General features: G+C 51.8%; 2 protein-coding genes across 5 annotated transcripts in view; one reads left to right on the top strand and one right to left on the bottom strand.

The window, feature by feature from the left end:
• Positions 1-612: 612 nt before the first annotated feature.
• On the bottom strand, positions 613-16865 carry HADHB (hydroxyacyl-CoA dehydrogenase trifunctional multienzyme complex subunit beta). Of its 4 annotated transcripts, none has more exons than XM_075086379.1 (16): positions 16557-16865; positions 14290-14364; positions 13866-13907; positions 12257-12353; positions 11591-11635; positions 9865-9964; positions 8565-8652; positions 7789-7976; positions 6295-6475; positions 5300-5421; positions 3925-4004; positions 3789-3836; positions 3289-3376; positions 2332-2406; positions 1684-1848; positions 613-860 (listed from the first exon to the last, which is right to left on the bottom strand). In XM_075086379.1, exons 2-16 carry the CDS (start codon positions 14354-14356, stop codon positions 825-827), a joined length of 1422 nt encoding a protein of 473 aa, XP_074942480.1. In that variant the 5' UTR covers positions 14357-14364; positions 16557-16865; the 3' UTR covers positions 613-824. The 4 variants fall into 4 exon arrangements, with proteins under 4 accessions (XP_074942480.1, XP_074942478.1, XP_074942481.1 ...); XM_075086377.1 differs by having other exon boundaries at positions 12257-12356; positions 16557-16679; XM_075086380.1 differs by having other exon boundaries at positions 16500-16559.
• Positions 16866-16880: 15 nt separating this feature from the next.
• Positions 16881-18687, top strand: part of HADHA (hydroxyacyl-CoA dehydrogenase trifunctional multienzyme complex subunit alpha) — a 28465-nt gene continuing 26658 nt past the window's right edge. Inside the window, exon 1 of the mRNA XM_075086376.1 lies at positions 16881-17008. Coding sequence (XP_074942477.1) covers positions 16921-17008 — 88 coding nt within the window. The 5' untranslated portion in view covers positions 16881-16920. The remainder of the gene's footprint in view (positions 17009-18687) is intronic.

Genomic DNA, 18687 nt, shown 5'->3' with positions numbered 1-18687 from the left:
TGCATTTCCAAAATGCCGGATGCTGAAAGTGCGTAACCAAGGAGCCACAGAGAAGCAGGAGTTACCAAAACAGCCTCAAAAGCGTGGCTCTGGGTGATGCACTGGGGCTCTGGAGCTCAAGGTGGGCTCTGGGCAAGTTTCGGAGCAGCTGCCGCCCCTGTCAGAGGGCAGACACCCAGTATCGCCCCGGAGCGCACAGCCCCCACGACAAACACCGTGGAAACCCTCCCCAGCGTATTTCAGGCGAGGGGAAGGAAAGGAAAAAGCCAGACTCTTTTTTTATTTTCCCGATTTATTGTGGCTACCACGGTGACACTCATTTGCCAGCAGCAATTTGCTACTTCCAACGCTGTTTGGACATTGCGCAGCAAACTCCCTCCGTACAAACCAGCCAACTCAGTCTGAACCCGCTTCCAACAACGGCTGTTACTCCCTACAAGGACTCATTAACTCCCATCTCAGCCCACCGACTGCCAGTACCTCACGTCCTCCTCATCTCCAAACTTAATCTCTTGTACGCAGCTTTGGAATCATTCTTCTTCTCCAGGGGGAGAAACCTTGCTTACTGAAGAGTTACAACAGAAATCAGACAGGTTACAAGGACACTGGAGAGAACAAGAGCCACGTTAACTTTTATTCTCCTGGAATATTTCCTAGAGCGTGTTCATCGCTTGAAAATTACCAGCTGAGTAGCTAAAAGGTATTTACAAAGGCCACCAAAAATCCTTTCCGAGAAGGACTGTAAATACGCTTTTATTAGTGCATTGAAATGGCGTTGCCAGGCACAGGAGATGTGAATACCCACTCAGCAGTCCCTTGTCCCGTTACTGAGGGTAAAGCTCCACTATCATCGCGTGCCCCTGAAAAGAGAGAGAAAGAGGGAGCAAACGGTCACCACAAGGACTAATTGTTACAGACACGCACCTAACGGGGGGTGCCCGTCTCTCGACTGTCTTAAAATAAAAGGGGAGATGAAAATCCAGAGGCGATTCACTAAGAGGATTCTGCAGGCAGGGCTTTGACGGCTTCAGGAGAGCACAGATGGGCTTCAGGCTGGCCAAAGCAGCACAGCCCACCCTGACTCAAGCATCAGGCTCTCCTGAGGGCCAAACCAGGAATTCAGGGAGGAGGCGGCGGCAGGACCTGCTCCCCCAGGTTACAGAGGGCCAGCCATGCCAGGTGCCCTCAGAAGTGCCACCAGTCACCGCAGCCCGAACCAGGGCTCCCATCCGCAGCCGCAGGGGCTGTAGGGAGAGTCTCACCCCCCCACTTTCCCTGCCAAGGTCGCTCTTCCCAAGATTAGAACGGTGCTCACAAACCACAACCCGGGAAGTCTTTGAGAGCCACCAAGTGAAACCCTCAGAACGTGGCAGAAATCTCCCCCTCCCTTTCGTGGCACACGGGCAGCGACGGGCTGCCATCGCCACTGCCCAGGGGCGATCCTGAGGCAGGCTGGAGAGTCTCGAAAGTGGTCGAGGCGGAGCGGGTCTCGCTGAACCGAGCTGGGCTAAGGAGGCAGCCAGCCGAGCCGGCGGGCGTCAGGAACCCCCGGTGCCACGGGACTGCGGAGGTGCCCCCGCACCTGGTGTCGCTGGACAGGGTTTTGTGTAGCGCCAACAGGAGCAGAAATGCAATTTCTGTCCCCCTCCAGAGGGAAGAGCGCCAGCCATGCAGCATCATTACCTGCCCTCCTGCAGCACAGGCAGCAATCAGGCCGTACTGCCCTCCCTCCTTCTTCAGCCTGTGGGCAGCAGTAATTACTAGTCGGCAGCCAGTGGCACCGAAAGGGTGTCCCAGCGAGAGGGAGCCGCCCCAGTTATTGAACTTCTCCAGAGGGGGGGCTCCGACCTGCAAGAACACACAGAGGGACGCACACAGTCACCTGTCTGGAAGGAGAGTGGCCTCACCACAACACTAAACCTACACAGCCAGCCTGGGCCGCTGGAGGAGCTCTCTGGGCCGTACGAGTGCCTGCTGACAGCACAAAACCGCGCCAAAGGCTCTGCTGCTTCCCCCGCAGCCAGCCAGGTACACCCCGTGCTGTCAGGAGGCATGCAGAAGGACTGGGCCCCTCCCATTGTTTTTAATTCCCTCCTCTCCAACAATTACAACTATGGCTCTAGCTCTCCACCTCCCGCTGACAACGGGAATGCCATTGCTCCCAAAGAAACTGCTCAGATGGGCATTTGCTAACCCAGAGTTCAACGTTGCTTCTCCTCGCAGGACCTAACAAAAGCCCTGCTTTCCAGCACTAGCATGCCCCGCTGCAACGTGGAATCCGGTCAATCCCGAAGTTAAACTGAAGATAAAAGCACCCTGACCGCGCCTTACCTTTGACTTTCTGCCCATGTAGTTTTGCGCAAACCAGTCTGAATCCATCGCTTTCAGGTTAGCCAGTATCTGCCCCTGAAAAGGAGGGGAGGGCAATGTCAGCGAGGACGATGGCAGACTTCGATGCAAGCTATGGACAGTGCTAGCAAACAGGAGATGCCCTGAGACTGGCTACAGCCACAACGCCAACACAGCCAACCGGAAAAAGCACTTTACGGGATCAGCCCTGTTGATCCACGTTAGCTCGACCCTAGCGAGAAAAAGACGCTGTCCAATTAACAGGCGACCTCTGCACCGTAACATGTATTAACAGGCAATGTGCGGAAGTGGCTTCTTTCATACAAGGGTCTTGGGAAAGTAAGATTTATTATTATTATTATTATTTTAAAAGAATCTGCATTCCTTTGGTGACTTCAGTCAACACAAGCCACTCTTAGCATGGACTGTGTCAACATAAAGATGTTTTCTGGTTAAAATAGATGCAGCACTTACATTTAGACATAGATGTAGAATTACACCTATCTACATTTATAGAAATATAGAATCATTAAGGTTGGAAAAGACCTCCAGGATCACCAAGGCCAACCCCCAACCCAACACCCCCAGGCCTCCTAAACCATGGCCCCAAGTGCCACGGCTGCACGGTGTTTGAACCCCCCCAGGGACGGTGACTCCCCCACCTCTCTGGGCAGCCTGTGCCAGGGCCTGACCCCTCTGGCAGGGAAGGCATTTTCCCTCACATCCAACCTAAACCTCCCCTGACGCAGCCTGGGGCCGGTTCCTCTCATCCTGTCGCTATTTATTTGGGAGAAGAGACCAGCCCCCTCCTCAGTACAGCCTCCTTTCAGGTAGTTGTAGAGAGGAGGTAGCGAAGGTCTTAAGAGCTTTCACCAACACCCGATGCCTACAGAATGGTCTTTTACAGTCAGAGGCATCCTCGGTGTTCAGAGTACTTACAGCAAAAGCTTCGTGGAATTCAAACACATCGATATCAGCCATGGTCAGACCAGCCTTCTCTAGCACTTTGGGAGTAGCATATGTTGGACTGAGGAAGGGTTAAGAAACAGAGTCTGGCATGAACATGTTTCCTCCCATCATCATCCCCTTTTTTCACAGCGACCCACGCTACAGTCCTCCTCTCTAGGGCGCAAGGCACAGGTCTCTGCCTGTCCCACTCCGACTGAAACACAACCGCAAGTAACTCCCGCTAGTACCAACACGCCGAGATCCCCCCCGGCAAATCAGGGCGAGTATTTCTGCCACAGCTGCTCTCCCACGTCAGCCACCTCCCCCTGCTGAGTCACACCTCGCACACCGGCTCTCGCACCTTCGCGAGAAGGCCTGAGGAGATGTAATATCTCATGAGACACTTCCCAAAAAAACAAACATGTAATGGCAAGTCAGGGCTGTTGTGCCAGTACGGATGGTCAGGGATGCTCTTGGTCATCGCCACCTACCCCAGTAGCAGCTGGTCCTTCGGATCCTGTGACACATACACAAAGTCCCTGCACAGGAGAAAGGCTATTAGTACCAGGAAGAGGAGAAGGAAGTGAGAGCAGACTTCAGAGGCCACGTAGAGCGGTCTCTTTTTACCTTAGGTAGGCCTTCGGTTTGTACCCCATCGCCAGAGCCTTCTCCTCAGACATGAGCAGAATTGCCGAAGCACCATCTGTCTGAAACAGGCAGACACACGCAGTGAGGTCGCTGCCTGAAGAGCAAGCACAGACCGAGCCTGACAGCCATTCTGCAGAGCAGCTGGCAAGGAGGACCCCAACAGAGCCAGAGCTTCCACGACACCCCCCTGTGCTATGGGACAAAGAACAAGCCTGCACGACTGAGCCGAGGGATGGATGATCTCTGAACGATGTTAGCACACATGCCGCCGAAGCGCTTCCTTACAGTCCAGACCCACAGTTCCCCCTGGTTTCAAACAGGGCAGGGGTGCCCGAGTGTCCTGCCAGTCCTGAGGACAAGCTGGTTTCCCCAAACGCTCACCTGTCCGCTCAGCTCCATCCCAAAACCTGGGGGGAATCATCCTGGGATGACACAAGGCACAGCTTCACCACCTTGCCAAAATGAACATCATGGCTTGGCACATCACCACTCATTTCTGGGGTAATAGTCTAAGCTGGCCTACAGACCCGCGGCCTAGAGCACACCAACAGTGCTTCAGCTGGTCCTAACACCGAGGCTGTGCCACTACCGGGCTTTTGTAAGTCCCCAAGAATGCCAAGGAGTAAACAGCATCGCTGCTGAAAGAGCCCCAGCAGTAGTTACTTGCTTCCTTTGAAGTGCTCCTCACAACCCATGGAACGGCCTTTTAAACACACAAGACTCTGCCAGGGCTGCCTGCAGGAACAAGGCAGACACCTCGAGCCCTCCGCGGGAGACTTTCAGGGGAAATCACCTTCTACTGAGTCTCAGGAACTGGGGCTCGGATAAACCTCACCTAATTTACGCAACTACATTAGACTTCAGCATCTATGAAAGCTTCCTTGAAAAGCACTAGAGAGAGACAAAGGAGCATATGCAGAAGAGAGGCCATCGTAGATGTGCTAGAGAAATCGCTCCTTCCCCTCTGTGCGTTACAGGGCAAGCCTTAAAGTGAAAAGCTGAGACTGAAACTACTAACATCTACAGTGTGATGAATCCCATCCTAGGACAGAATTTCTACACGTGCCTCTGAATGATCAACCCTCACGAGGCAGCTACAGAAAAGCAAGCAGGGGAGACAGACCAAAACTTCAGGGGTTTAGTTAGTGATTTTAAAACGAAACAATCTGGTACCCAACTTCACCAATTGTAACACGGTCCAAAGTCACCCTTGAAAAACCTGAAAGCGGGTGATGTTACCAAGGAGACAACTGATTCCCACGGATTATACCAGCTTGATCTACGTGCCGAAGGGAGGCAGAGGGTAAACGGGACGTTCCCCTCTGGCCCGCAGAGCCATGGGAGCACGCCTTACCAGGAAGGAGGAGTTGGCAGCTGTGACCGTCCCGTACGGCTTGACAAAAGCCGGCTTCAGCTTGCCCATCTGCTCCATGGAGGAAGGACGGATCCCGTTATCTTTCGTAACAGTGTCTTTGCCTGTTGATGAAAAAAGCATGTTTAAACTAAGAAAGTCAGCAACATACATGAATTTACACCTCAGGTGTCCAGAGGGGAAAAAAAAATCAGAAAACTGTGCTTTTTATGACAAGTGGGAGGAGAAGAAAAGGGAAAATCATTCATGGTACCAGGATATTTAACTTGGCTAAAAAATAGCACTTATTAATTGAAGTTACATTACTTTCTCTCTGAAGACTGCAAAACCAAAGAGCTGCAATCTATTTATTGTAAGAAAAAACTACTGCATGGAAAACCCAGTTGATAAAAGAATTTAAATTCTGATTACAAAGCCTAAATTGTACAACTGAGCCTACATCAGTACACGCTTGTGTGCCAAGTTTGAGGAAGTAAGAGCGCTGGGAAGAACCAGGTATATCTATCTTCTGGCTCCTTAAATAAGCCAGTTAACAAAAAGTACCAATTTTAGCATAAAGACTATATGCAACCCTTCCTGTCCAGCACCTGATTTATCAGACTGGGATTTTATTAGGATTTCTATTTGTTGTTAATAGCTTGGGGTATAAAAACAGGCGCTCTCGCCTGACCAAAGAGCAGGTGGGATTCTTGGTCCAACCATTCCGATTTTCCTTGCTCTATCGCCACCTTAGCACGGACACGAGGTGGGCATGACAACATTTAGATATGGAAGGATATGTTTATGTATTTAGACACGTGTGTTCAGAAACACGCTCCTACGTGAGTAGTTTTCCAGGGAGAAACAGAGCATATCAGAGTTAAAATCCGTATCAGATAGGCAGAACATTACGAATCTGACCCCAGACTTCCCCTGGTTTTCTAAATAAAGTATTTTATTGAACCAGTGCACGCTAGCAATGAAACATGTGCTGTTACCTGGCACTTTGAAGGGTACCACATCAAGTAGCAAGCCTCCATCCTGGGCTTTCTTGGCTAGCGTGTGTGAACGGAGGGCGTACTCATCTTGCTCCAAACGGGAAACGGCAAAGGCAGCAGCCAAACGATCGGCTGAGTGCCCCATAGTCTCGCTGGTGGAGAACTCTGCCACAGCTGGGAGCTACAAAACAGAAAAATACAGTCAGCGCACATAAACCCCTGTCCCTGGGCAGTCACGTGCAGTCCAGAAGCTGATTAACCCTGCAGTCAGCCAGCGAGGCCCTTCCATCCATTAAGCAAAGCACTTAATGTTAGAGCTATACAACCAACACATGGTAACAACAGCAGAAGTGACTTGATCAAATGTATTAGTGGAACCATCACTTTCAAAGATTTTGGAAAAAAGTGGATACAAAAAATGAGACCCAGACTGCTGCTTACGCCAGGGCCTCAAGAACCGCGTTGGATTTGCACCTGCAGATAGAGAGAGGCTGCCTTGTCCATTTAACAAGGACTCTCCTATGAAGGGGGACTGGACTTTTTGGTCCAAGGTGAAACAGCACATCCTGGGACCTTAAAACTCCTTGTCAATCCCCTCCGCAAGCAAAACCAGAGCCAGCAAGTGAGTTCAGCTCGGCTTTTATTCTTTCAGCAGCACACAGGAAATCCCTGCGTGCATTTAAGCCTGCAATTTTCACACCTTATTTGGACTTTGGGTCTCACCTCTGCTGTACGTACGCTGTGCTTCGCTGCGCTCACGCTGAAGGCGGCCAGCAGCGGGACAGACGCACACAAGTTTTCTTGGGAAGAGCTCGGCGGTGGTAAGGAGGGAAGTGCTTTTGCCTTCCCACCTCCACCACCCATAATTCACCTCTCTCATGACCTCCAAGACAAAAAGTGGCTCTCCCGACAGCAGACGCCTGACAGTAACCAGCAGAGCGCTGATTCTCGTCAGGGCCCAGACGTGGGAGCTGAACACGTTCGGTGCCTGGCAGGATGCAGCCGGAGCAGCCATCATGAGGCAAATTTAAGACAGGGTAATCAAACAACCATTACATTAATAGACTGAGGATATTGCTTTCTGATATTAAGCATGTTACTTATATTATCAAGGAAACAAAAATTCTTCTGGCCCTTTAGGACTCTTGCATAATTTCTATATTTATGGGAAAAAGCTTCTATTTTTGTAGTCTCCAGCACAGTTTGCCTAGGAGTTGCAGGGGAGGGAAGTTTTGAAATAAGTTAGGTTTACTGAAGGCCAACACGTAAGAAGACAAAGCAGAGAGACAAGAACGCTGTGAGGTGCATGAATCAACTGCAGTTTTAACCTAAAGCACAGGAGAAAGACCCGATAAAAGTGAGCCGCAGGCAGCAACCTTACCCTTTTTAAATCCTCTCCATCGAGGGTAAAAAATTACCTAAGCCAACTTGTTTTACACCTTCTTATACAACAGTTTACCTTAAGCATCTAAACACCTGAAAAAAAAAAATTACCTCAGGAGTAAAGTAGTCAGGGCGAATTTTGGAAATCAGGGAGAGCTTTTGGCCCAAGGTCTTGGCTCGGTTAAGAGTGAGCATAGTCTTCCTCATCTTCCTACTGTGACGAATGGGAACGTCTGACATCAACTCCACGCCTCCCGCTACGACAACATCGCACTGCCCAGCTGCGATCATCCCCACGCCTGTGGAACGAAAGAGTTTCTCATGAGAACTGTGGGGAGAAGCACCACTTACCCCATCAGTGCCTGGGTACGACTACATTTGATTTCCTTCTCCAGCCTCTGGCTTTGGCTGAGTTAACATACACTTAACAGGGAGGGAGCAGGCTGAACAGACATTTTCTGAATCATACTAGTTTTGTAACTTTGCTTCCACTTCTGTCACCCACAGCAGCTGGGAGAAGAATACCCGCAGTGATTCAGGACAGCAACTGGGTCTCAATTTTTTTTTCTCTCTGTTTAGGCTAAGTCAAAGATGAAAGTAGCCTGAAAGGCAGGAACTTCCTTAGCAAGATGCAGCCTTTACCTCCCAAGCTAACATGGACACGGAGCAGAGACTATTACTGAATGCAAAGGGTGTCCAGCTGCTGGCAGATCTACAGCGGACACTGGTTTAATATTATATTTCATTGGTTCGAAAACTTTCCTTCCACTCCAGAATTTCTTAAGATGCTTACTTATGTTCACTAAGCAGCGTGAGTTAGATGAGGGATGTAGAGGAATTGCTAAGCTCCTTCTCAAACCCACAGCTCGTTCTTCCAGCCAACATACCTGTGGTCATAGCCTGGTTTGAAGAAATGCAAGCCATGGTGACGGTGTGAGCTGGAGTTTTGTCAGAGAAACCCGCTCCCAAGGCAGCCTATGAGCAACAACAAATGACTGTTAAAACCTACACCTTTTGCTCCACAGGGTCAAAGCTACCTTCTGCCCAGCAACACGCCTTTGCAGACTAAGCTGAAAACAAGTACATCGAGTTTTCGTTCGGCCGATTACTGCAACAGCTCTTCCCCTCCCCGGGCTCGGGGAACAGGAGTAAACGACGGCTGCCAGGGCTCTCAGTCGCATCATGCTGACTATCTCTGGTCCCCCATTAATAAAGGGACAAACTAACCACACACCTCACAATTTCAAAAGAGCTTCCAACTGCTTGACATCACCTTTGCTTCACCTTATTCGCAAAGGCAGTAGGCGAAAGGAATTATTTAGACCCCTCAGTAGGAGGCACAGTGACTTCCTTTACACAGAAACCATTTCCCACAGTTCAGAATGCAGCGCCTCATCTGACATGGGAGAATTGCTCACAGCAAGACCTTCCCTACTTGAGACGCGGCCAACTAGTTTAAAGTTCAGCAGTTGTTCCCAGGTTAAAATTATGCCGCAGCCTCATATGACTGGCAGGTGACCAAAGCAAGTATTTGCGTACACACGGCTAAAACGGCCGATGAAACTGGAGAGCCTCGTAACCTGCTAAGTCCTTCCAGCCCACGTTATGTCATGGCTTTGCCCAGTTGCAGAGAACAGCAGCAGAAGCTCCAGGTTACAGAAAATCACATGCTGCCTCTGCAACGTTACTTTGGTGGGGCAGCTTCTTTCTGTGTATAATACACCAAGTGTGTTTTCTGACTGCCACAAAAAAGGGCTGCTAAGCTACTCTGCTTCAAACCATTCAAAAGCTGCACCTGATCGGCCAACTAAAATAAATAAATACCACAGTAACACAGTCTATCGCAGCACGCTCTGGTCCTCTCAAGTACTTTGGAGAAACCAGCATTTGAATCCAACCTGTAGTTAGAGCTGAGTGATCAGCAATTGTTAACAAAAGCTTCCCTTTCAGGGAAGAATCAAGGAAAGGCTTTGCAGAATTAAAATGCACTTGATCTACGGCAGATTTCAACAGGAGGCAGAGTCTCATACAGTTATTTAACAGGCAATACTGCACAACTAGGTCATACTCTCAAATCATGTTTCAATACACGATAATACTGGAAATAATTTTCTTTTGCAAGTGTTTGTCACCCTCCTAGTAGCTGCAGAAATCAGAGTCGCAGGGGAAATGCTGCACGTAACCCACCTCTCTGGCAACATTACTTGTTTTCACCTCCTGGATAACTGTGCCATAAACAATGTAATCGACAACGTCCCTCGGGACACTGGTCCGGTTCAGCAACCCCCTGAGGAGAAGATCAAAACAAACAGAATTTGCACCATGTAAGCAATAACCTTGTCACAGTCCTCAAACATCCTCTTTGCACCAGCTTGGCTGGAGAACAAGGCAACAACAGAGCCACATCTTCCGCCCCTGGTTCAGAATGCCTCTTGTGTGCATATGTGCTTGACAAAAAGCATAACTGACTACGGACTGCAAATATTTGTGGTGATAATATCACTATAAATGGTTACATAATTTCACAAAAGCAACTACTCTGCACCACGCCCGCCCCCAACACGGCTGTTGGTGTCTTCCCCAATCTGGAGTACTCGGACGTCAAAATTAAAGGAAGAGGGCCTTAAGAGATAACAAAGCCAATCACCTCCGGTGTAGGAACATGTAAAACTTCAATAAAGACATGCAGAACACGAGCGGTGCGTTTTCACAGTTCATTAGAAAACATACTGCACAATTTGCCAGAACGCCTCGACAAACAGGCCACCGCAGAAAATCCCATTCCAGGCACTGGTTTAAGGCCACCGGGATTGAAATGTAGTTTCATACACTACAAAGCACCAAAAGAAATGAAACTAAAGGCACCTCTATCACGAACTTCTCTTCCGCAGCACCCTAAAACCCCCTCGATGTCCAGGACGCAGCCCTCACACATGACTAACACTGCCTGTCGAGCAAGTGAGCCTGCCTTGGCTAAACGTGGCATTCAGATTTGGCGCGACAGCACCCAACCTCACAATCTTTCCTTGGGCCTTGGAAAGCTCCGTTCCCCCCTGGTAAAGCCCGCTCGCTTTTCAACAGCACTTTGCCCTGCTTCTCAACAAAACAAACCCCCTGTCAATGACCTACGGCTTTTGTCAAATTGCTGCAGGATCACACAATCACAGAATCATGAAGGTTGGAAAAGACCTTGAGGGTCACCAAGTCCAACCCCAACCCAACACCCCCAGGCCTCCTAAACCATGGCCCCAAGTGCCACGGCTGCACGGTGTTTGAACCCCCCCAGGGACGGTGACTCCCCCACCTCTCTGGGCAGCCTGTGCCAGGGCCTGACCGCTCCGGCAGGGAAGGCATTTTCCCTCACATCCAACCTAACCCTCCCCTGACGCAGCCTGGGGCCGGTTCCTCCCGTCCTGTCGCTATTTATTTGGGAGAAGAGACAAACCCTCCTCACTACAGCCTCCTTTTAGGCAGTTGCAGAGAGCGATAATGGAAGGAATGGAAGGGAATGGAAGGGACAGGCAAGATGACAGAATTAGCTTGTTATTCTTGTTGCCACTTAGTTCTCTCCTCAGTGCCCAGACCGTTTTTCCCATGCACTGTAAGAACACCTCAGCTGTAGCTACAATCTCTGTATTTAGGCAACTACAGTCAGAACTTGTCAAGCAGGACAACAACGCAACCTTTGTATAACAACGCACTTTAACACAAGCCTATTATAAGCCCTACTGCTTAAGCCGCCTCCTAAGGCGGTGGCGGACCATGAAAAATGAAGCAGCTGGATCGTATCGTTCAGAGACAAAGCTAGAGCCTTGGCTTCCAAACCCGTTGGAGCCACAATACCCCAACACTGGGACCCCAACAGTTCAACAAGAGAAAGTTTTCTGGCCCTTCTAGTATTGGATTTACTTACTGCAGCGCTGCTCTTGCTAAGTCATGGGGCATAAGATCCGCATACCTGGAATTTAAAGAAGAGGCAGAAACTTAGGAGCGTCAGAACCCGATACAGATGTCTACCTCAATCTAAGTGCATGTCAGCAGCACAGAACTGGTGACATACCACAAATGCTCCACCGCGTTTATAATCAAACATTTCATAACCCTGCGTGTGAAGACCATCCGTGCATCGGTCAGCACGCAATCACTGTACTAAAAATGCTGAAAAGCGGCAGTAACAGAATAAAGAAATCCCCTACCCATCCTAAGAGTTAGGTCTGGTCCTAATTCAGCTGTGAATTTGCTGCTAGCAAGAAGAGTCTGCAGCAGATTCTCTGCACCTGTCCTGCTAGTTTTGTGAAGCTCTTTGCTTTATTTGCTATAGTTTCACCAACAGCTTCCTCTAGACATGCAGCACAAATCCTCGTTCTTCTCAGAACTCGTGTACGAGGGCCATCTTCTTCAAACCACATTTTTTCATGAGGTAAGCTGGAATAACTGCAGCAGACTCGCTCACTGCCATGCCAGTACTTTCAGGCATTAGAATAACTACATTAAAACGAACAAGCGAGCCAATTTTTTTCTCAGAAAGATTCTACCATTAACCAAGCCAGCATATATTTTCTTGTTATTTTATACTTACGAGGTGCCAGACTGCAAAAATGGAATACGAACGCCCTCCACCACCACAATATTCTTCACACCACTTTTGGCTAAGGTCTTCTTACTCTTAGGCTGGACTGCTAAGAGAGAAGTGACTATTAACAAGAATACCAGCAAGCATAAAGCAAGATTCTGTTAAAACTACTAGAAAACTAGGGACATTGTTCCCTTTTGGTGCCTAAGTGAAGACCAGAGTAGGCAGGACACCTGGGCTGTAATCTCGTCTCTGCCTGGTTAATTATGTGACCTGTGAAAAATGCTTTAACAACTCAGTACTTCCCCCACCAGCAGAGCTTCATCTACAGCTCCACTGAGGCAACAGCACAGCTGAGAATAAAGGCACATAATTCCCAGCCTCCGTCACCACTGACAAGAATGTTACAGGAAGAGACACCTCTAAAACTGCTGTGCAGCTTAGAATAGGGATAAGGTGGAGCAAACTCAAAAGCCTGAGTAGGATCTCATATGGTCTCTTACTTGGGGAGCAGCAAGGACTGCAAACAGCAACCCGCCTTCCACAGTAACTGCCTGCGTATGTGCTCTCACTGCACAGAAAAGGCGAGATAACTCAAGGTAAATCAAAATACAGTTCAATAAGTCACCTAACTTTCACCCCCGCAGGAAAGCAGTAGTGAGAAGAGCACTTATGGTTGCTGTGGGTAACTCGCTGCTTCTCTGTAAGGTGTCCGAGCACCCCAGGTTCAAGACAAAGCACGTCACGATACAGTATCGTTCGACAGGCCATTGTCAGAGCTCTTCCAGAGTGATGATTAACAGAGAGTTCAATGAGAATATCCTAATGCTACCAGGCCTGCAAATCTTCATGAGGGTTTATGGTGGCATGGAGCAGCTCCTTTTACAAGCAGGAAAAGGACAAAGACACATAAAAGCAGATTAAGGCCAACTAAACACCGTGCTCAAGCAAGCGCGAGCACCAGTATGAAACTCCAGCACTGTTCTTGGGTTATACAAGGCTCTCTGTGCAAAGCCAAGGGGATGAGGGGGAGCTGCTGCCAAGGCCAGCTTCCAAAATCCAGGCAGCTCAAAGCATTAGTCACCCGAGCAACCCCCCCACATGAATCCCAGAACACTGGATTGCCCCGACCACTCACTAAGGGCCACAGCTAAAAACCCACGTAACCGTGCGCGCTTAGCAGCTCTACCGAGACCTGAACCTCTTACTGGTCTCACTGGACTTCAGAGCTAATTCCACAAGCTTCTCCTTATCAGGGACAACCCCCTCCCCTCTGGGCAAGCGATCTGGTTATACCCGTACAGCTTATAAACCCCGAGCTTAGCGTCCCCATTTAGGTTCTAGAAATAGCAATCTATCAGGTGACGATGGGGCGTGAGCTCTGGACTGGGCACAGCTGCTGGGAGCGAGGGGCACACGGAGGTGGGGAGGGCTCTGCTGCCAACAGTGGTTTGCCTGTAGTTTCTCTGGTCTGCAACCTTTGCGGGGCACTCTAAAGCTGTCTGCACCACGTTTCTGAGATTTGTGTCAAATGAGGCTCTGGAAAAGGGAGACAGCTTCAAAAACAGTCGTCAATAGCACAGACCCGCTGAGATTCCTGGTGTTTTCTCTTTACCTGCAGCTTGTACGTGTGAAGAGCAGCTGAGAGATCGAGCAACTGAAAACAAGAAATGGAAAAATAGCGTCTGTGAAACCTGAAATGTTAAAAACATTTCTAGTTGCTGTAAGAACTGTTTAAAAAGTAAGATAATGCCATGGTAAGACAACTGCACCTGAACACCTGCGAGATATATTTTAGTTTACTCTCTTCATAAAAACGACACGGTTCTTATTCCCCGTTGAGATTCCTCCTACATCTGATGTGGGAAGAAACAAATGCAGCAGCAGTGGAATTGGTTATTTTAAAAAAAATTTTATCATCTTTTTTAAATGACAACCGAACAGAGATTCAGATACGAGCATTAACTCCAAACCCAGCACTTAAACCGGAACTTTACAACCCACCAATTCAAGCTTTTAATAAATGTAAAGATACTTACAGACCCTGGTAGCCCATGCTGAGGAAGCAGGGAGGTTTCTGATGGCATGGGTCAGCATGGAACTCATTTTGATACCTAGAGAGGCGGAGAAAGCCTGGTATTAGTCCAATCTGGTCTAGTCGGAACAATTTCCAGGTAAGCGATCTGCCTACTTCACAGAGAGCCAAAAAAGCAAAGAAACAGAAGACACTCCGAGGGCAGCAGCACAGAGAATCACTTCCTATTACACTTTCCAAACAGCATCTAACACACGAGGAGCCTGGCTTCTGACTGTGGCCTGCAAACGTTCCTGTAAATAAATACCCATCTCCCCAGTGACCCAGCACTGTACAAACAGCAGCCAGTGCAGTTTTCGATTCCCCTTCCAAAAACTGCTCCACCGCTTCCCCACTGGAAAATTGTCCCAGCGCCCAGCCAATCTCACTGCCAGTGTGACTCTCCTGATGCACTCTCCTTGGCACAATTTCATGCCACTACTCCTCGTTTTAACTGTCGATGCTAACCACAGTAACTTCCGTGGCTTATCCCCACGGGTAGCAGAACAAGATGGCACCCGCTACCCCAAAAACCTTCCTCTGTAGCTTCCCCAAAACCTTCCTCTATAGCTTCCCCAAAGCTTGTTCCAAAACAGGGTTTCCCTACAAATAAATCCTCATCTATAGTTTTTTATTGCCTAGGGCAAAAACACGGTCCTCGCAGCTCCAGCCTTTTGGCTCTTCACAGCACCGTTCACCTTATCCTACCATGATTTTAGCATTCAGGCTAACAGCACTCTCTCTCCCAAATACACACAATTTTCCCTAGAGCGTGAGAGAAACACTTGCAGACCCAAGCTGAGCCCACTCGGGTATTGCAGCTCCCTACAGCTTCCCAAAACCCAGCGTAAGCTGCCAGCCAGCCCCTTCCAGGTTTACATCTCGTGCCCTACAGCTCCGTACCTCCAACATGCCACGCAGCGTGCCTCGTTCCCCAGCCCACTCCGGTTATTCCAGCACCCCACAAACCAAACCTAGGCTCCTCATGTCAGGAAAGGTCCAGAAAACAGACCTCCTCCTCGCCGGCATCTTTCTCTGTATCGCCTCTCTGAAACAGTGCTTTTCCTCCATCTGTGCCGAGCTCCCTTCCTGTGCCTGACTGAAGCTTTGCTCCAAATCTTCCCTGCCCAACTGACAAAATAAGTACCCACGCCAGCCCCATGCCTGGCACGCTGCACAGCCGCTCTCCCCACAGCGCAGCCACAGACCAAACCGGCCTCGCCCCTCACAACACGCACTATCCCAGCTGCTCCCCAGGCACCCCAGAAAGACACCCCTACACACAAAAACACCCCTACACATGCAAATCAATCTGGGTGAAGCTCCTTCCAGAGCCTGCAGCATCTGCCCTGCTTCCACATCAGCCCCAACCCCACACACACAACACCCCTGACCCTGGAACTACTGGAGAGAGTCCAGCAGAGGCTACAAGGGTAATCTCGGGACTGGAACATCTCCCTCGTGAGGAAAGGCTGGGAGACCTGTGTCTGTTCAGCCTGGAGAAGAGAAGGCTGAGGGGGAATCTCATCAGTGCTTATAAATATCTGAAGGGTGGGTGTCAGGAGGATGGGACTGGGCTCTTTTCAGCGGTGCCCAACGCCAGACCAAGGGGCCACGGGCACAAGCTGGAACACGGGAAGTTCCCCCTGAACATGAGGACAAACCCCTTCCCTGTGCGGGTGCCAGAGCAGGGGCACAGGCTGCCCAGAGAGGCTGTGGGGTCCCTTCCCTGGAGACATTCACCCCCCGCCTGGACGCGGCCCTGTGCCCCTGCTCTGGGGGTGCCTGCTCCAGCAGGGGGTGGGACGGGGTGGTCTCCAGAGGCCCCTTCCAACCCCCACCAGTCCTGCGATGATTCCATAACTCTCGCGCACACCACACCACCTTTCCGATCCACGCTACAGCCCCCACGCCCCATACCCACTCAGCCCCCAACCTCCCAATACTCCACACACACACCCCCCAACCCCACGCACAGCTCAGACCCACTACGCACGCACTCAGCCGCACACAGCCTCTGCCTCCCTTCACGCACACACTCAGGGGCCGCACGTCCCTCCCCTCCCCCCCCTCCCCCCCCCCCCCCCCCCCCCCCCCCAAAATTAAGCAGCCCCCGCACCCCTCATGTACACAACCCGCCGCCCCTCCGCCATCCGGGACGGACCGACCACCCACCCCAGCAGCCCCCTCCTCCCCGTCGGCCCCCGCCGCCCCCGCAGACCGGCCGCGCACCTCCGCTCGGACCCCGGATCACCACCACCGCCGCCACCGCCCCACCGCGCCGCCCCTCAGGAAGGGCCCCGCTACGGCTATCGCCCGCCGGGCTGCCCACCGTTACGCCTGTGGGACGCCGCCCGTCCCGCCATCCCTACCCGCGTCCTCCCGCTCCCCCACCCGCCTCTCCCGCTCGGCGAGGGCTAGAAATATCCGACATCTCACGACGAGCGGAGAAAAGGGATAGAGGTGGCAGCTAGCTGTGGCGGAACGGACAGGCAGTGTGGCGGGCAGCCGCGGGCGGGGCGGGGCAGGAGGAGGAGATGGAGGGGTTAAGCCCCCTGGGCTGCTTCTCCCTCACTCGACCTCCCGCGCAGCAAAGATGGCGGCTGCGGTCCGCGCCATCGGCAGCCTGGGGCGCTTCACGGCCGCCGCCAAGTACGGCCCGGCCCGCCGCCCGCCGCCCGCGGGTGAGCCCGAGCCCCGGGGCGGCGGCTGTTGCTTCCCGCTCAGCGGTGGCGGAGTGGTCGGGGTTGGGTGGGGGGATCCACTCGTGAGCGTGTCCTGGGCGGTGTGCCCACGCGTGAGCGGTGAGGGACGGGGTGTCGCTGAGGTGATGTGGGGAGGGGGGCACCTGTGAGGGTGGCGCTGCTGTGGAGCTGTGAGGGGCGGTGTGCCCACGCGTGAAGGTGTTGTTGAGGGGGGTGTTACCGGGTGGTATATGCTCAGGCGTACGTGTCAGCGTGGGGACTGTGAGGAAATGGGGTGTTGCCGGGGAAAGGCTTGTGAGGAACGGGACGGGGAGGTGTTCCCAGTGTGTGTGTCAGCGGGGGCTGCCGTGGAGGTGTCCCCGCGTGTCTGAGTGTCCTGTGCCAGAGTGTTGTCCCCACGGCCTGTGAACCGCGCGGGGGATCCCTGGCATGTCCCTACACCCTCCAGCCCCCCCCCCCCCCCCCCCCCAAAAAAAGGTTTCCCCAGAGCAGGGGGCTGTGTCTCCGTGTCCTGTGGGGCTACAGGGGGGAATCCTGCGTGGGGGTGTTTGTGCCCCCACGGGGGAGATGCTCCGGCACTAGTCCCCGAGGCAGGCTGGCCTTCGTGTGCCCGGCCACGGCACCCATGTCCTTGCACATGGACACGTTTTGGGAGTCATTGGGGAGGGGTCTCTGTGACCCTGCATGGGCTGGGGGGACCGTCCGGTTGACCCTCCCTGCTGCACATGAACTGATCCGCAGGAAGACTGTGTCCTTGTGTCCTTATGTGTGTGTGTCTGTCCCCAGTGTCTTGTGTGTGTATGCCTGGGGTGGGTGTCCTGATGTCCTTGGATGTCTGGATCCTGGGGCTCTCCTCCGGGCACACAGGTGCGTCTGTGGGATGGGGTACCCCAGTGTCCCCGGGTAGGTGGGGAGAACTCCCCTAGGCATGTCTGTGTCTCCAGGTGCCTGCCATCTGTCTTTACTTTGGTATGCAAGCAGCTTCAGCTGTTGCCTAATGCTCCCTTCCAATCTGCCAACCCAGGCAGGGCCTCAGCGCGCTCCTGCGTGTCCGTGGCGCCTGCGGCGAGCTGCGTCGTGGCTCCTTGCAGAGCCACCAAATCAAGGAGTCACCAGGTGCCCCTTGGAAGACCGGAGGGCAAGGCTCGGAGGTGTTGGAAACAGGTTCATATTCCTGTGCGTTGAGGGGCCTCAGGGTCTGGTATTAAGGTTGAGCTGAAGTCTAGCAACGTTTCGTTTAAATCTAATACCTGTCTTATGTGCAGCGTTGGAGCGAGTGTGTGCGTGAGCTGGTCGCTGCAGGAGCAGGGCGCTGCGATCCATGACAAGCAGAACCGTGGTAACTCCAGTAGGTGCTCAGGCTGTTGTTGGTTGGACTTGTTATAACTGGCAATATTCTTCATCGCAAACAGTCCTGGAGCGGCTGTGAGGATGCTGCTGCTCGCCATAATTAATAGCATTGCTCTGCCCTAACAAAGCGTGTGTTAAATTGGATGCAGGCCTCGCCGAGGCAGGCCAAGAAGCGTGCAGAAGGCAACCAGTGTGAGCTCGAGAGCTGGCTGTACCTGCTGAGCCACCTGCTGTGTGCTAGCAGGTTCCCAGAGGGGAAAGGAAAGCTCAGCTTCCCAAAAGTTTCCCGTTTCGCAGTTCAGCTCTCT

Source organism: Phalacrocorax aristotelis, chromosome 3, assembly GCF_949628215.1.
Source record: "Phalacrocorax aristotelis chromosome 3, bGulAri2.1, whole genome shotgun sequence".
In the NCBI taxonomy this organism is placed as follows: domain Eukaryota; kingdom Metazoa; phylum Chordata; class Aves; order Suliformes; family Phalacrocoracidae; genus Phalacrocorax; species Phalacrocorax aristotelis.
Note: the sequence above shows the minus strand (reverse complement) of the source record. Positions and strands in the feature narration are given on the sequence as shown.

What these genes read in the sequence shown, in the direction of transcription:
- HADHB (XM_075086377.1), bottom strand. Translation starts at nt 14,356, where the DNA reads ATGAGTTCCATGCTGACCCATGCCATCAGAAACCTCCCTGCTTCCTCA. An exon ending in CTGCCAACTCCTCCTTCCTG is followed by an intron (nt 4,005 to 5,299) that starts GTAAGGCGTGCT and finishes TGCCTGTTTCAG; the next exon opens with ACAGATGGTGCTTCGGCAAT. An exon ending in AATTCCACGAAGCTTTTGCT is followed by an intron (nt 2,407 to 3,288) that starts GTAAGTACTCTG and finishes CCTCCTTTTCAG; the next exon opens with GGGCAGATACTGGCTAACCT.